Source organism: Chlamydotis macqueenii, chromosome 2 (assembly GCF_036417535.1).
Source record: "Chlamydotis macqueenii isolate bChlMac1 chromosome 2, bChlMac1.mat, whole genome shotgun sequence".
NCBI classification, from domain to species: Eukaryota; Metazoa; Chordata; class Aves; order Otidiformes; family Otididae; genus Chlamydotis; species Chlamydotis macqueenii.
The window spans coordinates 150,439,597-150,455,395 of NC_141557.1; the positions used below are offsets into that span (position 1 = coordinate 150,439,597).

The window sequence follows — 15,799 nt, forward strand, 5'->3', positions numbered from 1 at the left end:
TATAAGAGGAAGAATAGATTGTAGTGGATTGATTCTTTTTAATAATTGTTTTATCTCTTTTCAGCGTGTTCAGTGGCTGGTATTCCAGGTGTAAAGAAGTGGTATTTTGCAAGTCACGTTGTATGTGGTTATTATCAGGTAAGGGAGAATATAAGTTCCTCAACTGTGCCTGTCTCTAGTACAAGTTAAAACTGTGATGCTCAAAATTCGTTTTACTTGATTAGTTCTGCAGCTCTGACTGGGAGGAAATAAATTTTGACACACAGAAAAATGAAGACTCTCTCCAGACAAGTATTGACGAATGCCTGGGCGCCATACAGAATTTTGAGGAAGAAGACAATAACAGTAGAGAGTCACTGTTGATGACTAAGTATACATATTTTTATTTTTATTCAAAGTATAGTGATCTGACTTTTAACAGTAATGAGCCAAGGGAATAAAGAAAATTTAACATGTACAAGTTATTACTGAAGCAAGTCAACTATGAACAATTCCCTACTACTACTGAAAATAATTCTGTTTCATTTAATATAGCTTTATTTTTTGTAACTATAGATGATTTTTATAGAGTAACTGAACAGTTTCCTAACAGCTGACAGTTGTATGTACAAAACCAAGTTTCTTGTTAACAGACAGCTGACTGTCTTGAATCTTATTTCCAGTTTTAATACAGACTGTTTTGAAGTCATTTAGCCTACTTCTGCCTCAGTAAAAGGTGAGATAAATATATATGCCTAGATATGCTTGTGCAGAATTTTAAAGATATCAGATACTTACATCAGGTAGCATTCATTAGTTGTAACTTTTTGTTTCCAAATTACCTTTTTGTTTCCAACCATGTTGCTCTTCATTTTCAGTATCTATGATGAAGCTGCAGAAAGTCTGCATCAGTTAGCTGATAAACTGCCTGCCCCAGGTAATATCTCTTAAAAGAGCAATCTCTTTGTGAGTTTATCCTGTTATTTATTATTCTAAAAACTCAGCAGGTAAAATCATAGTCAAATGGAAAAACTCAGAGGATGTTAGTTTGGTAGTTGAATTAACTTGTATGCAGCTGTTGCAGGTAGTTTAAGGATCTTGAGCATGACTGGCCTTGTAGATCAGCTGGTGGAGTAGTTTGCTGCTTGTTTCTTTGGAAGACTGTGTTTTGGTAGAGATTAAGGTAGCTATTTATATAATTATTTTTTCCATCTAAAAAGGCACCAAAGTAGTAAAAGACAGTAAGCAATATGAAACTCAACATGCAACCATAGGAAGTTTTTATGAAAAAAAAATGAAGATGTTGACATCAGGCTTACATCTGATTTGCCAGCTGATCACTTGTGGGTGGGAGCCAAAGGAGGTGTGAAGGAGCATAAACCAGAAGTATTGGATGCAGATTTTATAAACTGGAGATGCATATCACCTTGCATGTTAGGGTTACATCATGTTGCAGTAGTTAGTTGGGATGGCAAAGGAACTGGATGTGGAAAGAATGAGAAGTAGCAGTTTAGAGGTTTTAAAAGGATGAAAATGACATAGCGTAGTTGTACTGGAGACAACTCTGATCTGTCAGAAACAGTGCTGAGTGAGAGAAGAGAATGGTGTAGAACTGCTGTAAATGAGTGAATGGCAAAATACTTTATTTTATGTTAATCTAAGAGGAGTAGCAAGAAATGAGATAAAATGCGTGAAAAGTGTTTTAAATTTTGCTGAAGTTGCTTGAAGTTGATCTTTAAGCCCATTTCAGTGCAGTGATAACCAGTACTTTTCTATCTTTAAATAACAGAATCATTTACTGAACAGTGGTATTTTGAGTCACATATAGTTGTTTTTATAGGCAGAGCAATGGTTGATGTGATACTGACGGCAGTTGAACGAGATGAACCCAAGTTAAAAGACTGCTTACCTGCTATCGGTGCCCTGAAACACCTGAGAGAATGGCACTCTGCACAAATCACGATTGCAGCAAATGACTCTAAAGGGTATGCCATTTATTTTAGGTCTATAAACAAGGTCACTCCTGATTTGTGTTAATGTATGTCAGTGTTTTCAAATAAAAAGTGTCTTTAGTACTTTACATGTATACTTTGAGAGTACATAGATTTGTCTTCTATTATTGTTTGAGAGGAGGAATTACTCATGCTGATTTGTTGTAAATACATGCCCTAACCAGAGGGGCAGGCAAAAAACCAAGTCCTCTGAAGTTTCTGTGTCTATGGGATCAGAAGGTAAAATATTTTCTCTTTCCTTTCCATCACCAGTGGCTTCAGCGTGCACACTGTGTTTTGAAGACGTACTATGCTACGTAATAGGTGGTATTGATTGCAATTTTCCAGTTTTTGTGAAATAAATATATATCTCTGCTGGTTTTACTTTAAATTTTATATTACCTGTGGTATTACATTTAAGGGAGGAAAAAAGTGTGTCTGATTTGTCCTTTGCTTCATAGAATATGTGGCTAAGCTTAACTTTAAGTTAATAAAACTGTTTAAAATTAAAAAGTTGAACGCTCAGTCCTTGGATAGAATAAGCGGTATACCTACCATATAGTACTTCTTAAGGTATATGAAGGATATTGAATTGTTGCAGTGACTTCTGTGAGCTCTTGATCTCAGTGCTCATTGCTGTCTTCCTGTGCAGCCGGCTTTTCACTGAATAATTTTTTCTGCCTTTTGTGTAAAATGAGGCCATCTGAGCATACAATTTCTCTGATGAAAGTTCTCTTATTTATTCTTCCTGTTCCGTTGATAGTGCTGATTTCTCTTAGCAGACAGACTGCCAGTAGGGCTCACAAATACTGGCTGTTCTCTCGCTCTGTTGCTGAATTTGAGTAATACTTTTTCTCCAGTCATGTCTCTACTTACAAGGCTAACTTCAAACCATCTAGATGGGCCACTGATAGGTACCTGCCCTTGCTCCAGCTTCTGGCACCCAGCCTTACTATGGTATGCCCGCAGGTTGACATTGCCCATGTTACTTGATGTCTGATGAGGTTCTGTGCTGTCACATTCATGGAGGATATGAACGACTTCCTTTACAGAGCCTGAACTAGCAATTCTATAATATCTTGTACTTTGTGGAATATAAAGCTATACATGTCTGTCTTAACACACACACAGCCTTTCAGTGCTAAGAGGTAATAGGTAAATTCAGTCAAATTGCACTTTATGTTAATTTGCAATACTAAATTCGGTAAGATTAATTCTTCCTTATTTGTACAATAGCTGGCAAAAGATTGCAGACTATCTATCAGCAGACCTTGTATCTTCAGATAATGTAATGAATATTATTGATTTAAAAGAAGTCTGGAGAGGAAAGATTCAGATATGGGAAAGAAAGGTAAAGTAACTTTTTTTCAGCTATGTTTATTTTTTTTAAAGCATCTGTGTACATAATTTAAAGCATGTATTGTACAGTGCATTTTATGCTTTAAGCCAAATTTGGTTTTGACAATGTAATTCAAAGAGGTGAAGTGTAACCCATCTGGATGGGTGGGGGAACAACTTATTTTTTATCATGATGAAAGGATAAATGAGATCAAGGCATTAAGATTTGAATTTCGGAAATCCAGGTAGTCTCCCCTGAAGTATTTCTTGTTCAAAATTCGATTGTTTTTATCTGTGACTTGAACATGATCATGTGACTCTAAGTCATTGTTGCAAGCACGTCTAATGTTTCTGCAAAGACTGATAGGTTTGTGGTTGCGAAAGACATTGTTTACATTTTCAGTACCTAAGTCTAATATTTTTACCTAGTTTTACATATCTACTGGAACCAAATGTAATACTAGTGGTTTAAAATAATAATACATGTAACTGGCTGAACAGAAATACTTTTTCTCTCTCTTTTCATATATTTATTGTCTCTCTTTTTTTTTTTCTGGTCCAGTTTGGATCAGAAGTTAGGTTTCCAAAATTTTGTATGAAGAGCACTTCAGCAAAGAAATTCAGCACTTCACATTTAAGATCTTGCTTTGCTGTTAAGAAAGACCAGCAAACAAGGAATACAGATTCTTTGCCAGAGGCAAGTATTGATCCTTATTTGAGACACTAGAATTCGTCTGTTTTACTTTCCTCAGAAAATCAGTAATTGGAGAAACCCTAGTCAGAATTGAAAATTAAACATTAAAAGCAATGATTGAATAAGATTGAGGAATACTTCTTTTGTTCATGTATGTTCTCACAACAGGTCCTTAAAATTTCCTCTATTTGTTTTTAGGAAAGTGACACCGATTTTTTTTTTCAAGTACAAATTGAGACTTTGTTCAGTCTTAATACTCAGAATATGTAATTTATTTACAAATTCTGTAATTATCTAGCCTTTTCTACTTCATTTTAAAAGTCCTTTTTTTTTAAATGACTGTTGTTGTTTCATATTTTCCACTGGGAGTAGATATTTGATGGGAACTCCAGAATCATATTTGTTGATGAAACCAAAAATGAGTGTTTATGAAAACTGATATCAGTTAAGAGATTATTATTTTAGTTGTTAACCTATGTACATTTTGGATTGCATTCCTCTGTTCCTGGTAGATTTTATTTTTCTTTGAATTTGGGTAAGAGTTACAACCCATTTGATGCACGTTATTGACATTCTAGAAATTAAGTTTTATTGAACAGAATTAAATAGCTTCTTTTTTTTATATAATTATGTTTAATATGATATTGTGAAATGTTTTTCTCTTTATATTTCTTACACCTCTTTCAAATGTACTTGTAAGGCAATTTCCTCCAGCGAAACACTTGAGGAAGTTCCACTGAGATAACATCATCTATAGTGTTACAGATTTTTTTATTTGATCTCTTTTCAGGTTTTTCATTACTATGGTTCTGCACTAGAATTTTTACAGATGGTGGTGCTCTCTGATCTACCTTCCTTTTTTATATCGGATCTGGAATTCGAGCTGTATCCTTTTTTAAGGATCTAAACTACTACAGAAAACAATCAGGATCTACCTATGCAAGTAATATGTGAGGACTGGCAAGGGCTCATTCCATTCTGGCCTGCTGATGCAGTCATAGTGATTCGGCATGACTGGATTTTTTTAAATGTTGAAATTTGAATTACTATAACAATAACCAGCTATTTTTTATATTATTGCACATATACTTTGTCTCTTGAGGTGTATGCTATTTTGGGGGAAATAACTCAGAAATATTTACTGCTGTGTAAGTTTTAAAAAAAAAAAACAACAAACAAGCTGTACTCGTTAATGTATATAATGTCCTTCACAGTATAGAAACATTTTTCCAGAAATCATGTTTTTATTGTGTAGGTGCAAAATCTGTGGCAAGGTAAATTGAGGAGTTTTCTCTTGAGCTGTGTGTACTGCAGAGATTTCAAGGTGTATTCCTATTGGTTTTAAATTTATGTACTTTTGGTACTAGTCTTGGTGTAACAATAGTAGCTTAGGCAGTATAAGCCTGCTAGGAATTTGAATATATAAATGACTGTTTATGCCTGCATATTTTAAAAATGTCAGTGGTATATTTTATCATATAACATTTCCAAGTGTACCACTTTGCTGCGAAAGGTGAGTTTCATATATTTTGTGCTACTGGAGTACCAAATATTAGACATTTGCAGTTCTTATTTGAAATATTGTGGTAACATGATTTGTAAAATAAAGTTGCAGACAGTTCTTTGTGAAGATGAGCTTCCTTAAACTGTTCTGTTCAGGAGCCTGGCAAGAAAGACTATCAAGGAGACATCTACGCTGCTTTTGGACCAGATTTCTTCGCTCTCTGGGAAGGTAAAAACTTATTTTTATTTGGGTATAGCAGACAAATGAAGATACATATATTGCTCATAAAAGATACAAGAATAATATTTTTAAACCAGTCTCTATGTAAGCTCCTTCAATATTTAGTTCTAAAGCAAATTTAGCTTTTAAAGGTGTATGTTATACAGGTCCTGACAATTTGTAAGCCCGCTGAACACTTTTCTCATTACCTTAGCTAAGTTTCAGTCTCCTAAAATGTTTTGTAGCTTTTAATCCTATCCTGACAGATAATTTCTGTGCTATCATCATTCATCTGGTTTTTTAGAAAAAGGCAGACGTGTGCAACCTACAAAATGTATCTAGCTAGTCTGAAGTGGTAAGCTTTTTTATTTTAAGTGTGCATATTCTCCTTTTCCATTCTGATTTTGGATAAAAAGAGTACTTGAAACATTTACAAACCTACTTCCTCCCACCCCGCCTTGGAATGATAGTATGATTATTCATAGTCACAGTATTAGTTTGAAGATGTTTTTCCTGAATATTTGAAGTGATGTATGCTTTTTTAGGAAAGTTTTTTTTTAGTGTTTATAAAATAAATCCGTACCACAATCAAAACAGAGCCTGCAATGTGGAAATGGTATACAGTTAAAATGAATAACCTACATTCTTTATTTACTGTGGACATGGTATTCCATTATCAGGATGTATGTTTCATCTTCAGCTTGTGATTTAGGTTTTCAGTAACTTTTTTCCTTCTCTGATGCTCCATTCTCCACTATGCTTAGCCAGAAAAGAAAGAAGTCCTTTTTTAATACTGTAACAAAAAAATATTTTGAAATAGTTCTATATTGATAAATATCCCAAGTAATTTTAGTTTTCTATGAATATACTGAACTTTTGGTCAAATATCTTTTGCAATCTGAGAGCTTGCATTTCTACGGGTTCTTTTAAAGACAAAGCTAGAAGAGTTAAATGGCATTCTCAGAGTACTTTTTAGATTCTGCATATGTAGAATTGAATATGTTTCAACATAACGATTTCTTGTAGGGATTTTTTTTCAGTCTACTACTGGAAATATTACACATTTGTAGGCTTTTCTAATAGCTGTAAAAGCATTGTTTTATTGCTTGAGTATTCAGATACTTATACATTTTTTCTATTAGTGCCTATTAGCGGGAAGTTTACATACAGACGTAAACAGAGTCCAGTATCTGATTATTTTAAAAAGATAATATGTAGGGAGGAAAAAAATTACATGCTTTTCAAAGGAATGCAGAGTGACTGATGCCAACTATATATTTGAATTCCCTTTTCATTCTGGATAGTACTCTACAGAAGTGTCTTTAGCCAGATTATGGAAAGACTTATAATGTATGAAATAAAAACTCGGCAGTTAATGATCTCTCAACTAGAGCAAAAAATGAGATCCATTTTTACAGCTTCAGTGTCAAATGCTGTTCTGTCTCAATTGATGTGAATGAAAGAACTGTTGAATAAAGATATTTTACTCCAATTGGAGTACATTTGAAGTAATGCCAAATAAGTAGTTCAAGATCGAAATGTAAAATAGATTTCAGTAATATTGCGTGTGTTGTATTTGCTCTCGTTATTTAGGTTGGAGCCTTATTTACGTTGCCCTGTAACGTTAGCAGTGTAGTGATCCCATCCCCTGCCCAACTGAGTACCAAGAAATGGAAGGAATATATGGCTAGGAAACCCAAGGTCATTGCAGGTATGTAAAAGGAAGATGACTACAGGTGTATTTTGTTATGGTTATATCTATATGTGTATGTGTACATATACATATATGGTGGGTTTTTTCTATACATTTGGGATGCCCTTTTTTTCTCCAGTGGAATTAAGTCAGCAATTATAATCTTCATTGCCACAAAACATTTTGGTGAATGTGTGTTCAGTTACACAGACTTGTTGTCAAGGAAAATGGATAATAACATCATGGCAAGCTTTAGGGGAACAATGCATCTCCTTTAAACCGTTTCTGGATCCGATATGTCAGCTGAGGTCCAGCTTCCACATACCTTTCTAAGGTGATTGTACAATCCATGGCCAGAGGCTCACGTAGGTGCTTCCCTTCTCGCTTAAGCATTTCCAGAGGTTCTTCAGTGCACTTGCATTTAATTTCAACCTCTTCCAAGGAAAATACAGAACATCAGGAAATACTGGGTGCCTCCATTCACCTGAAAGCCAATGTGCTTAACAAGTGATTGCGAATAGGCTCCTTCTTCCTTATGGGGCTGTACTGATGGCAGCTGACTCCTTGCACAGTCTGCTAATGCTTAGAAAATTTATTCAGGAAGTGAGAGAGCAGAATTAGTGCAGAGGAAGACTGGGTGGAGTTTCTCGGTCAGCTCCTATTTTAGGTGAGAATATACTATATGCTGCCTTGCAAGTGGGAGGCACTGTACAAGTAGTGACTGAGGTTTGTAGGGACTAAAAACATCAGGCTAAAAGGAGCCTGGTGATAGCCCACTGCTTAAAGTACTTATCTAGGACAGCATAAGATGTAGGATTCTGCCTTCTTATGTGATTTTATTGTTTATACAGTGGTCTAATTATATAATTCTTACAGATTCCGAGGAACAGTGACTCCTGTTGCCCACTGAAGGTAGCATTTGTAAAAAAGTATGCAGATGAGGATGGCTGACAGAGAGTGATGTTCTTTCAGATTTTGGCATAGACAAAAAAAATTGAGAGGAATTAGGAAGAACTGTATAACAGGGCAAGAAGCTTGATTCTGTGGAGAGGGTGCTGTCAGTATATTGATTCAAAATGATCTCTGCATGTTTGGAGAGGGTGTGTAATTACAGGGGTGATCACAGCAGCAGCATTTACACTGTATTGGAGAGATACTATTAATGCAGTCAAATGAGTACGAGATCCCCGGTATCTGCAAGATCTTCTTTGCCCTATGGTACAGTGATGAGTAATACACAATAGGTTATTAGGCCTCTTGGGTGAAATTTAGAACAGGAAGAGAAACTTGCCCATTTAAATGTATTTGCTCATTTAGTTGAAAACTATTTCTTAGTGGCTACCACTAATCTGGCTGTATTAAAGATTTGCAGACAATGATCTCTTCCATCTGTAGGAGGGTGTAATTCTTTGAATTGGTAGTTCCCAAATACTAATTAAGATTAAAATGAGAAAGAAAAGCTTTCCCATGAGGAATCAGCTTTGAAATACCAAGATAAAGTCAAAAGGGAAAATGTTTCAAATTAGTAGCTGAAATGGGGAACAGGAAAATAGTGAAAAAGTGTCTGGAATCTTTTTTTCTTTCTTGTTCTTTTCTTTCTTCTTTCTCTGCGTTTATGTATTGAAATAGTGGGATTTCCCCTCTCTTCCCTTCCCCCTCCAATATAAACTTTTAGAGAAACACTGGAATATTTTATATTTGTTGCCAGCAAAAATACATAATGCTAAAAACTCAAGCTCTACTTGAGTTATTTATTGAGACATTATTGCAAATATAAATGTCTTGACCTTTAAAACTTACTACATCAAGAAGTATTCATTCTCTCAATTTCTGCATCTACCAAGGTGCTCTGAAATATTTGTTATTGTAAAAACACAGCAAACCCATCCTTCTAATGTCACTGTTAAATAGATTAATTTATTTTCAGAATTACATACTATATGCTTGTGATTAAAAATAAAAGGTATTTATCTCTCACCCAGGCTATGCACAAATGTAAAGCAGTGAGTGAAACTCTTATGAATGAATAATGCTCCTTTCTTGGGGAAGAGTGTGTACAGTATTTCCTCTTTCTTCTACAGATACACGGTCTTCCAGTGAACATTTGTCATTATTTCAATCCACATATGCAAAAATGCCTGTTTTTACCTAGCAGAACAGACCCTTTTCTAATTTACTTATGTAGCACACTGTTTGCCTCACTCTTAATTATTTCATGTTAGAAACGTAACTTTGCCAGGTAAAGGCTTTCCTTTTACTAAGAGCAATGAAAGAGCTTCTCTTAGTTGGTGGTTAGAGTTTCCAGGTGTGCTTTGTAGGCTGCATGAGAAAGCTGGCCCGCGGTGCAGTCACAGAAGTTAGGTGCTGGTAATATGCTAGCTTTAAGCCAGCAGTGTAATCCGACTCATCTTTGCTGCTGTAGCTCATTTCTTTTGCATGCTCTTCAGTTTGTAGCTTTTTAGGGGGTAAATATCAGCTGTTGTTAGTGTGTCTCCTAAAAAGATGTTAGTAAGATTTCTCACAGAACGGAAGAGAACAAGTGAAAGAATTTTGATGGCGGATTATAGCTTGTTTTAAAGCTGCTTTCCTAAGGGTGTTTCACAGTTATTTCTTAAAATTTTTTAAGTTCCAGAAATTGAACTGAAAGGAGAATCTTGCCGATATTATTTCTTGCTACAAGGCAACGGCTCTGGAGGATGTAAAGCAACCTTGATTCATTCAGCTAGCCAGATCAATGGTACGGCCACTCTTGCTGCAGTAAATGGAAAGCTAAAGACAAAAGCAGAAGAAACAGAGTCAAGTAAGAGTTATTATTTATTTAAGAGTATCTGAATGCAGGGAAATGTTATTGAAATGTTTATGTTCCTTTTATTCATTCCAGTCTCTGTTAAAAGGGAGAAAATAAGGAGGAACATTACATTTTGATGAATATCTCTATTCTTTCAGCAATATTTTTTCAAATTGATAAACAATTATAATAAGAGCTTATTTATTCACACAATGTACTACTACCTTATTTTTAAATCAACTGCTTAAAGTTGTAGTCAGTCATTTCTCATAACTGTGGTTAGTTTTAAATGTTTTAATGTAGAGGACTGTCCAGGTAATATTAATGCAAATCAAATTTGTAAAAACTTAAATTTTAAAACATATGTGTTGTTGGTATAAAGACTGACCAGCCCATGCCTAAAATCAAGGCAATTATCTGTTGACAAGCCTATTTCACTGGTGATTTTAAATAAAAACCTCATGGCTGGCAGGCAAATTGAACTTCGTGATCATGTCTTCAGTTACATGGCAGATGTCCATATACTGCAGCGTGGTTAGGATATGAGCTAGCAGGTGATCAGCTGCTCCAGTAGGTAAGAGGATGTATCTAAACATTTATCTTAGAGTGGTTGGCTGTTACAACTACACATACTAGATACCACTGCTAATTCATGGATTTGCTCTCAATAACACTGACAAAGAAAAAGAGCACAGTGACCCGCATCCTCTTATTTCCTTATTATTGAAGTAAATCCGTGTGTGATATGACTGACTGCTTACCATTTGTCCTAATTAAAATCCCATTAGTGGAGTGTCAGAACACTGAAAGTCCTTGACCATATGTTGGGAGAAAACTTTTCTTTCCTAGTATCAAACTTAGGATCTTTTTACCTTCTTTGAATGTCAGTCATGTTTGTTAATTGTGTTGTCACTATATTGGTTTTGCACAGAATTCAAAAATACTGGTCAGTCGTTTATTCCAAGTTATCCCCCTGGTGTCTTAATTCAATTGTAATTAATGTCTTAATTTTTTTTTTAATTATCGGCTATGTTTGAAAGTGTAGTTGTTTCCTTTGAATATGACATTTGTATGTCTGCTGTTTATGTCTTCTTTTAAGAAGTAATGACCTACTGTCTCCAAAGTCCTATGAGAGTATCTTAATGATAGATTTCTCCTAATCTGTACAGGCTTTCGTATTGGTGATTTTATCAAGTCTCTGCCACATTTTTGTGGAGAGGAGATTGTACAGAGAGAAAAGAAACTGTCTTATCTTCAAGTTTTTGCCTTAAAGGAATATTTCAGTAAGTATTTGGGAGAGCACTGGTAGTTCTCAAACTAATATTTAAAAGGTCTTTATTTCTGACTGAATGTGTCAACTCATCTTACAAGTGAGTTGATCACTTTGTCAAGAAAGAACTGGAGCTTTGAAAACAAACTTTTGTAGTGTATCAATGATTGTATGGCAGATAATGACTTTTAAATATTGAGAAAAAGAGTATGCTGAACTTAAAATAAAGTTGGTAGGTGTTTGTTACACTAATACTCTGAGTATAGTTTTGGAATAATAATGTGGTAATTTAACTTTTTCTCTGCTCTGTTTTTTTAATGCTTTTTCCCCAAAAAAACCTGACTACTGGATGTGCCTTCTACAAAAATAAGAATTTGGTTTTACAAAACAGAGTGTGCCTTCTACAAAAATTAAGAATTCTGGCTTCTGGAGAAGTATGCATTGGAGATTTGTTACATTTATCATTATACATCATTCATAATAAAAACTGAAAGGTCATCCTCTGTAGATTTTCATGACTTTGCAGAGTACATTTGACTGTACTGATTTTTTCTGTCTAAGTCCATTGCTCAGAGAGGCTCAATTAAAACAAAAAATGCTTCTGAGAGATCAGCTAGATTATTGAAAATGGCGTACTGTGAAGATAATTTAAGCATATTACCATTAATAAAATGTCAGCTTAAGAAAAATAAGATTTCTGCTAATAGTCTTGTCTTCAACCCCCACTCATGTCAACTTGCAGTCATTCTCAGATTCCTGTCTACTTTAACCTTGAGCTTGGGGCTGCCTTAGAACTTATATTTTAGTTTGTTCTGAGTGAGTCACCCATTTGCATTAGGATGAAGACTGAATAGGAACAGTTTGGGATTTGCTAATTATCCTAAATTGTATCAGACTTACCTGACCCTTGATATTCTGACCAAGGAGACTGGAACAAGCTATCAGTTATATTGAAGCCACACTCCTACAACAGCAGTAAAAATAGGTGGGTAGGAGGCTCTGTAGACTGGAGCTTTTTTCATACTTAGGCTCAGCAAGTCCAGATGTTTGTTTCTGGGGGATTCAAACCTGGATATACTCAGAAATGCACATACACAGAAATTAAAGGACTATAAAAAGGTAATTTGCTGTGATTTCAGCTCTTCTCACTGCTAAGTTTTTTTACTTGCCGATGGAATAAACCACCTGTGCCTTGCTTGAGGGTACAGTAGTAAGTGTCAGGTTAACTCGTGTTATTGTTTTGGAGTGGGGATTTTTTGTTTGCTTGGTTATTAGCAGGCTTCAGTTATTCTTTATTACTTGGCAGGTGCAGTAGCTTCTCTTTCTTTCCCTTTCCTTTTATAGAGAGAAAGGAATTGACTGAGCAGCCTCCAGTTATTTCTACTGATGAGTTCAAAAACTTGTTAGAACTTTCAAGAGAATGTATTTTGGACCTGTGCAACACTAGTTTTTCTAAGCCTGTTCTACAGAAGGTTGCCAGTAAAACTAGGTCAGGTACCGTGACTTCTCGTAAGTATCGTTATTTAGAAAATAAACTCCTTCTCTTTTGATGTATTTTCATACCTGTAATTTTTTTTTTACTAAAAGGAGAGTCTTTTACCAAAAGAGGGGAAAAATAAAAGGAAAAGTAAAGTAGCTTTCTAGACTCTTTTGCAAACTGAAATTACTTTCCTGTTCACAATTTCCTTTCTTTTCCTTGACAAAAAAAAAATATGCAGAAAACATTTCTGATCATGGCATGAGGCAGATTTTCCTTATATTGATATATATGTAAAGATATATAGATATATATGTAGAGAGAGATATATAAAAAAAGGAGTATATATACATATAAATATTTCTTTAAGGATAATATTCTTGACTTCTATTAAGGGCTATCCACCATATATTTCTTGCAGAATCTGATTTAATGGAGTCAAGTCCATTGGAGTGGCCAGAAAGACAAGTTCTTCAGAATTTGGAAAACTTTGAAAAAATCAAACAAAAAATGAGGTAATGCTTAAATACTGGAGATTTTTCTTGTAGTGTCATTGAACATCACTCTAGAGAAACTGTTTATGTTGATAGCCATTCTGTAAACTGTTTTCAAATATATTGATAATCTTTGAGAGGAGACAATGCTTAAGGCTGAACCTATGTTTCTGTCAGTTTCCAAAGGTGTATTTTCTTGGTTTTTAAAGTAGTATTGTTTTAACTTTTATTGACAAAATGCAGCTGAAAGTTAGCTAGAAGTAACATAGTTCCAAAACTGAAGTACCAAAATAGCACTGCTAGAAAATAGTAGCCATAGTAGAAAAACATATAAAAGCTTTTTTTTTTTTCTCCCATCATGCCCTGGAACATAAATAATAAAGCCACTACAGCAGTTGTCAATGTCAGCATGTCAGCATGTACAATGTGTTTCTAATCTCCTCATATTTCCTAGATAATCAGGACTTAGTATCAAGTCTCATGTAATTTTAAAGTAGGGTTTGAAATCTATATTTGGTTTTCTTTTTCCTTCAGTGCTGTTTAAGTGAAACCTGTAGAACTTTGTGTCACATAATACAGCCTAGTCATTTCAATTTAGCTCTCGCTTTATATGAGTCTTAATGATCTTTGCTGGATCTTAAAATTTTTGCTGACAGACCTTTAAAGCCAGGTGTTCACCAACTGCCATTTTTTAGTTACTTCCATCATACTTCTGTGTTTCAAATACTGTAGTTGGCCATGGCCTAGATTGGAGTTCTGCATGTCAGAAATTCTCACATTAGATCTCTGCTGTCTCATAGGTATTATTATTATTATTATTATTATTATTATTATTATTATTGGCTTCTGTTTCTCAAACAGGTAAAGTTCTTCCTTCTAATTAGCTTTTGAAAAGCTTCCTGAAGGATCTATTTCATAGTCAGTTAATGTTTATTTCATTGTATTCTGAACTGATTATCTTCTCCTTATTTTGAATCAGTGTACAGCATGTTGTGTAACAGTAGAAAAAAGGGAACTTTGCTATACTTGATTGAGGACACTAAAAAAAAAATAGAGTGGAGAGTTGCATGCAGTAGTGGCTTTATGGTTCCTTTGCTGCATATTGTATATCTCTGTTTGGTTTTTTTCAATGAGAATTAATTTTTGGTCTTACAAGTCCAGATAGAAAAAAGGGATGAATAATGTTCTTCCCATGTTATGTTTCATACCTAAGCTATAAAATGTTGAAGAAGTTACTTTCTTCAGTAGGGTGCAAATTCTCTACCATCCTACTGAAGAAAGTAATTTCTTCAACATTTTGTACTTTATCATGAACATTCATGTGATTGTTCTCAAGGAGCAACGTTGTTCATTTTACTTTGGAAATACGTTTAATTGCTCCAGACTAGCAGTGATTTAAAAATTTTTTTTAAATACAACAAGATTACTACATTGAAAAGAAAAAAAAATCTTAGATTGGTCTTGTTTTTTTTTTCCTTTTTTTTCAGAGTTTCTATGTTTGCACATTCATCTGAGCAGTTGCTGGGGCATAAAGATAGCCAGCGGGAGTCGTTGACGTTGCTCGATGCTAAAGAATTACTGAAATATTTCACACCAGAAGGGCTACCAGTTGGTGATCTTCAGCCACTACAAATTCCCAAACGGTATGAATCCAGTGCATTGAAACCACTGAAGGCCATCTCAGAACTGATGTAGAGGGCTTGTGAGTGGAAAGGTTCTGTAGGATTTGGGAGACTTCTGTAAAATACTTATTGGAGTTTTGAAACGAATTTAGAGATGTTCTGAGTGGAGAATTCAAGAAAGTTAGAAAACAGGCAGTGAAGATTGAGAGTTTCCTACAGGGTTGTTAGTTAATGAGTGCAGATGATTTGGGATTTTGGCTATGATGTAAAATATTTTCATTCCAGTTAGTTGTGTGGGAAAGAAGTGAATAATTTTTTCACTACAAAAATGTTTTTTTAATCCCTGATTTTTCAAAAGCCTCCGGAGAAGCTTTATAGCAGAGAATACTTTGATTCTCTTGAATTAGTTGCTTTGAGCTATAGCTGAGTGAGGTCTGAATTTGAACGGATTTGCCCCAGTTTGCTTGGATTTGTGCCAGTTGTTATGAGAAAGTATGATGATGAAACCTTTGCTTTGTAGCACATTACTGTAATGTGATTCTCTCTCATAATATTAAGAGATCTAGGATATCTAAGGGAAGTATAAAGCCAAAATCAAGATACTAGATAATAAAGCAGGATAAATGTTATTGCTTGAAGGCTACAAGGTCTGCCAATGACTTCTACTGTATGTATTCCACTTGGTCCAAAAAGAAACCAGAAAACCTGTGAAAATCCATAGCTAGATTGT

General features: G+C 34.7%; 1 protein-coding gene across 1 annotated transcript in view; it reads left to right on the forward strand.

Moving 5' to 3' along the window:
• MTBP (MDM2 binding protein) overlaps nucleotides 1–15,799 on the forward strand; it is a 32,546-nt gene that overhangs the window by 1,593 nt on the left and 15,154 nt on the right. Inside the window, exons 3-16 of the mRNA XM_086741215.1 lie at nucleotides 65–138; nucleotides 225–370; nucleotides 858–916; nucleotides 1,820–1,964; nucleotides 3,207–3,321; nucleotides 3,871–4,005; nucleotides 4,793–4,887; nucleotides 5,662–5,734; nucleotides 7,319–7,436; nucleotides 10,045–10,218; nucleotides 11,376–11,489; nucleotides 12,821–12,985; nucleotides 13,375–13,468; nucleotides 14,935–15,090. Of these exons, the coding sequence (XP_086597341.1) occupies nucleotides 65–138; nucleotides 225–370; nucleotides 858–916; nucleotides 1,820–1,964; nucleotides 3,207–3,321; nucleotides 3,871–4,005; nucleotides 4,793–4,887; nucleotides 5,662–5,734; nucleotides 7,319–7,436; nucleotides 10,045–10,218; nucleotides 11,376–11,489; nucleotides 12,821–12,985; nucleotides 13,375–13,468; nucleotides 14,935–15,090 (1,663 nt within the window). The remainder of the gene's footprint in view (nucleotides 1–64; nucleotides 139–224; nucleotides 371–857; nucleotides 917–1,819; nucleotides 1,965–3,206; nucleotides 3,322–3,870; nucleotides 4,006–4,792; nucleotides 4,888–5,661; nucleotides 5,735–7,318; nucleotides 7,437–10,044; nucleotides 10,219–11,375; nucleotides 11,490–12,820; nucleotides 12,986–13,374; nucleotides 13,469–14,934; nucleotides 15,091–15,799) is intronic.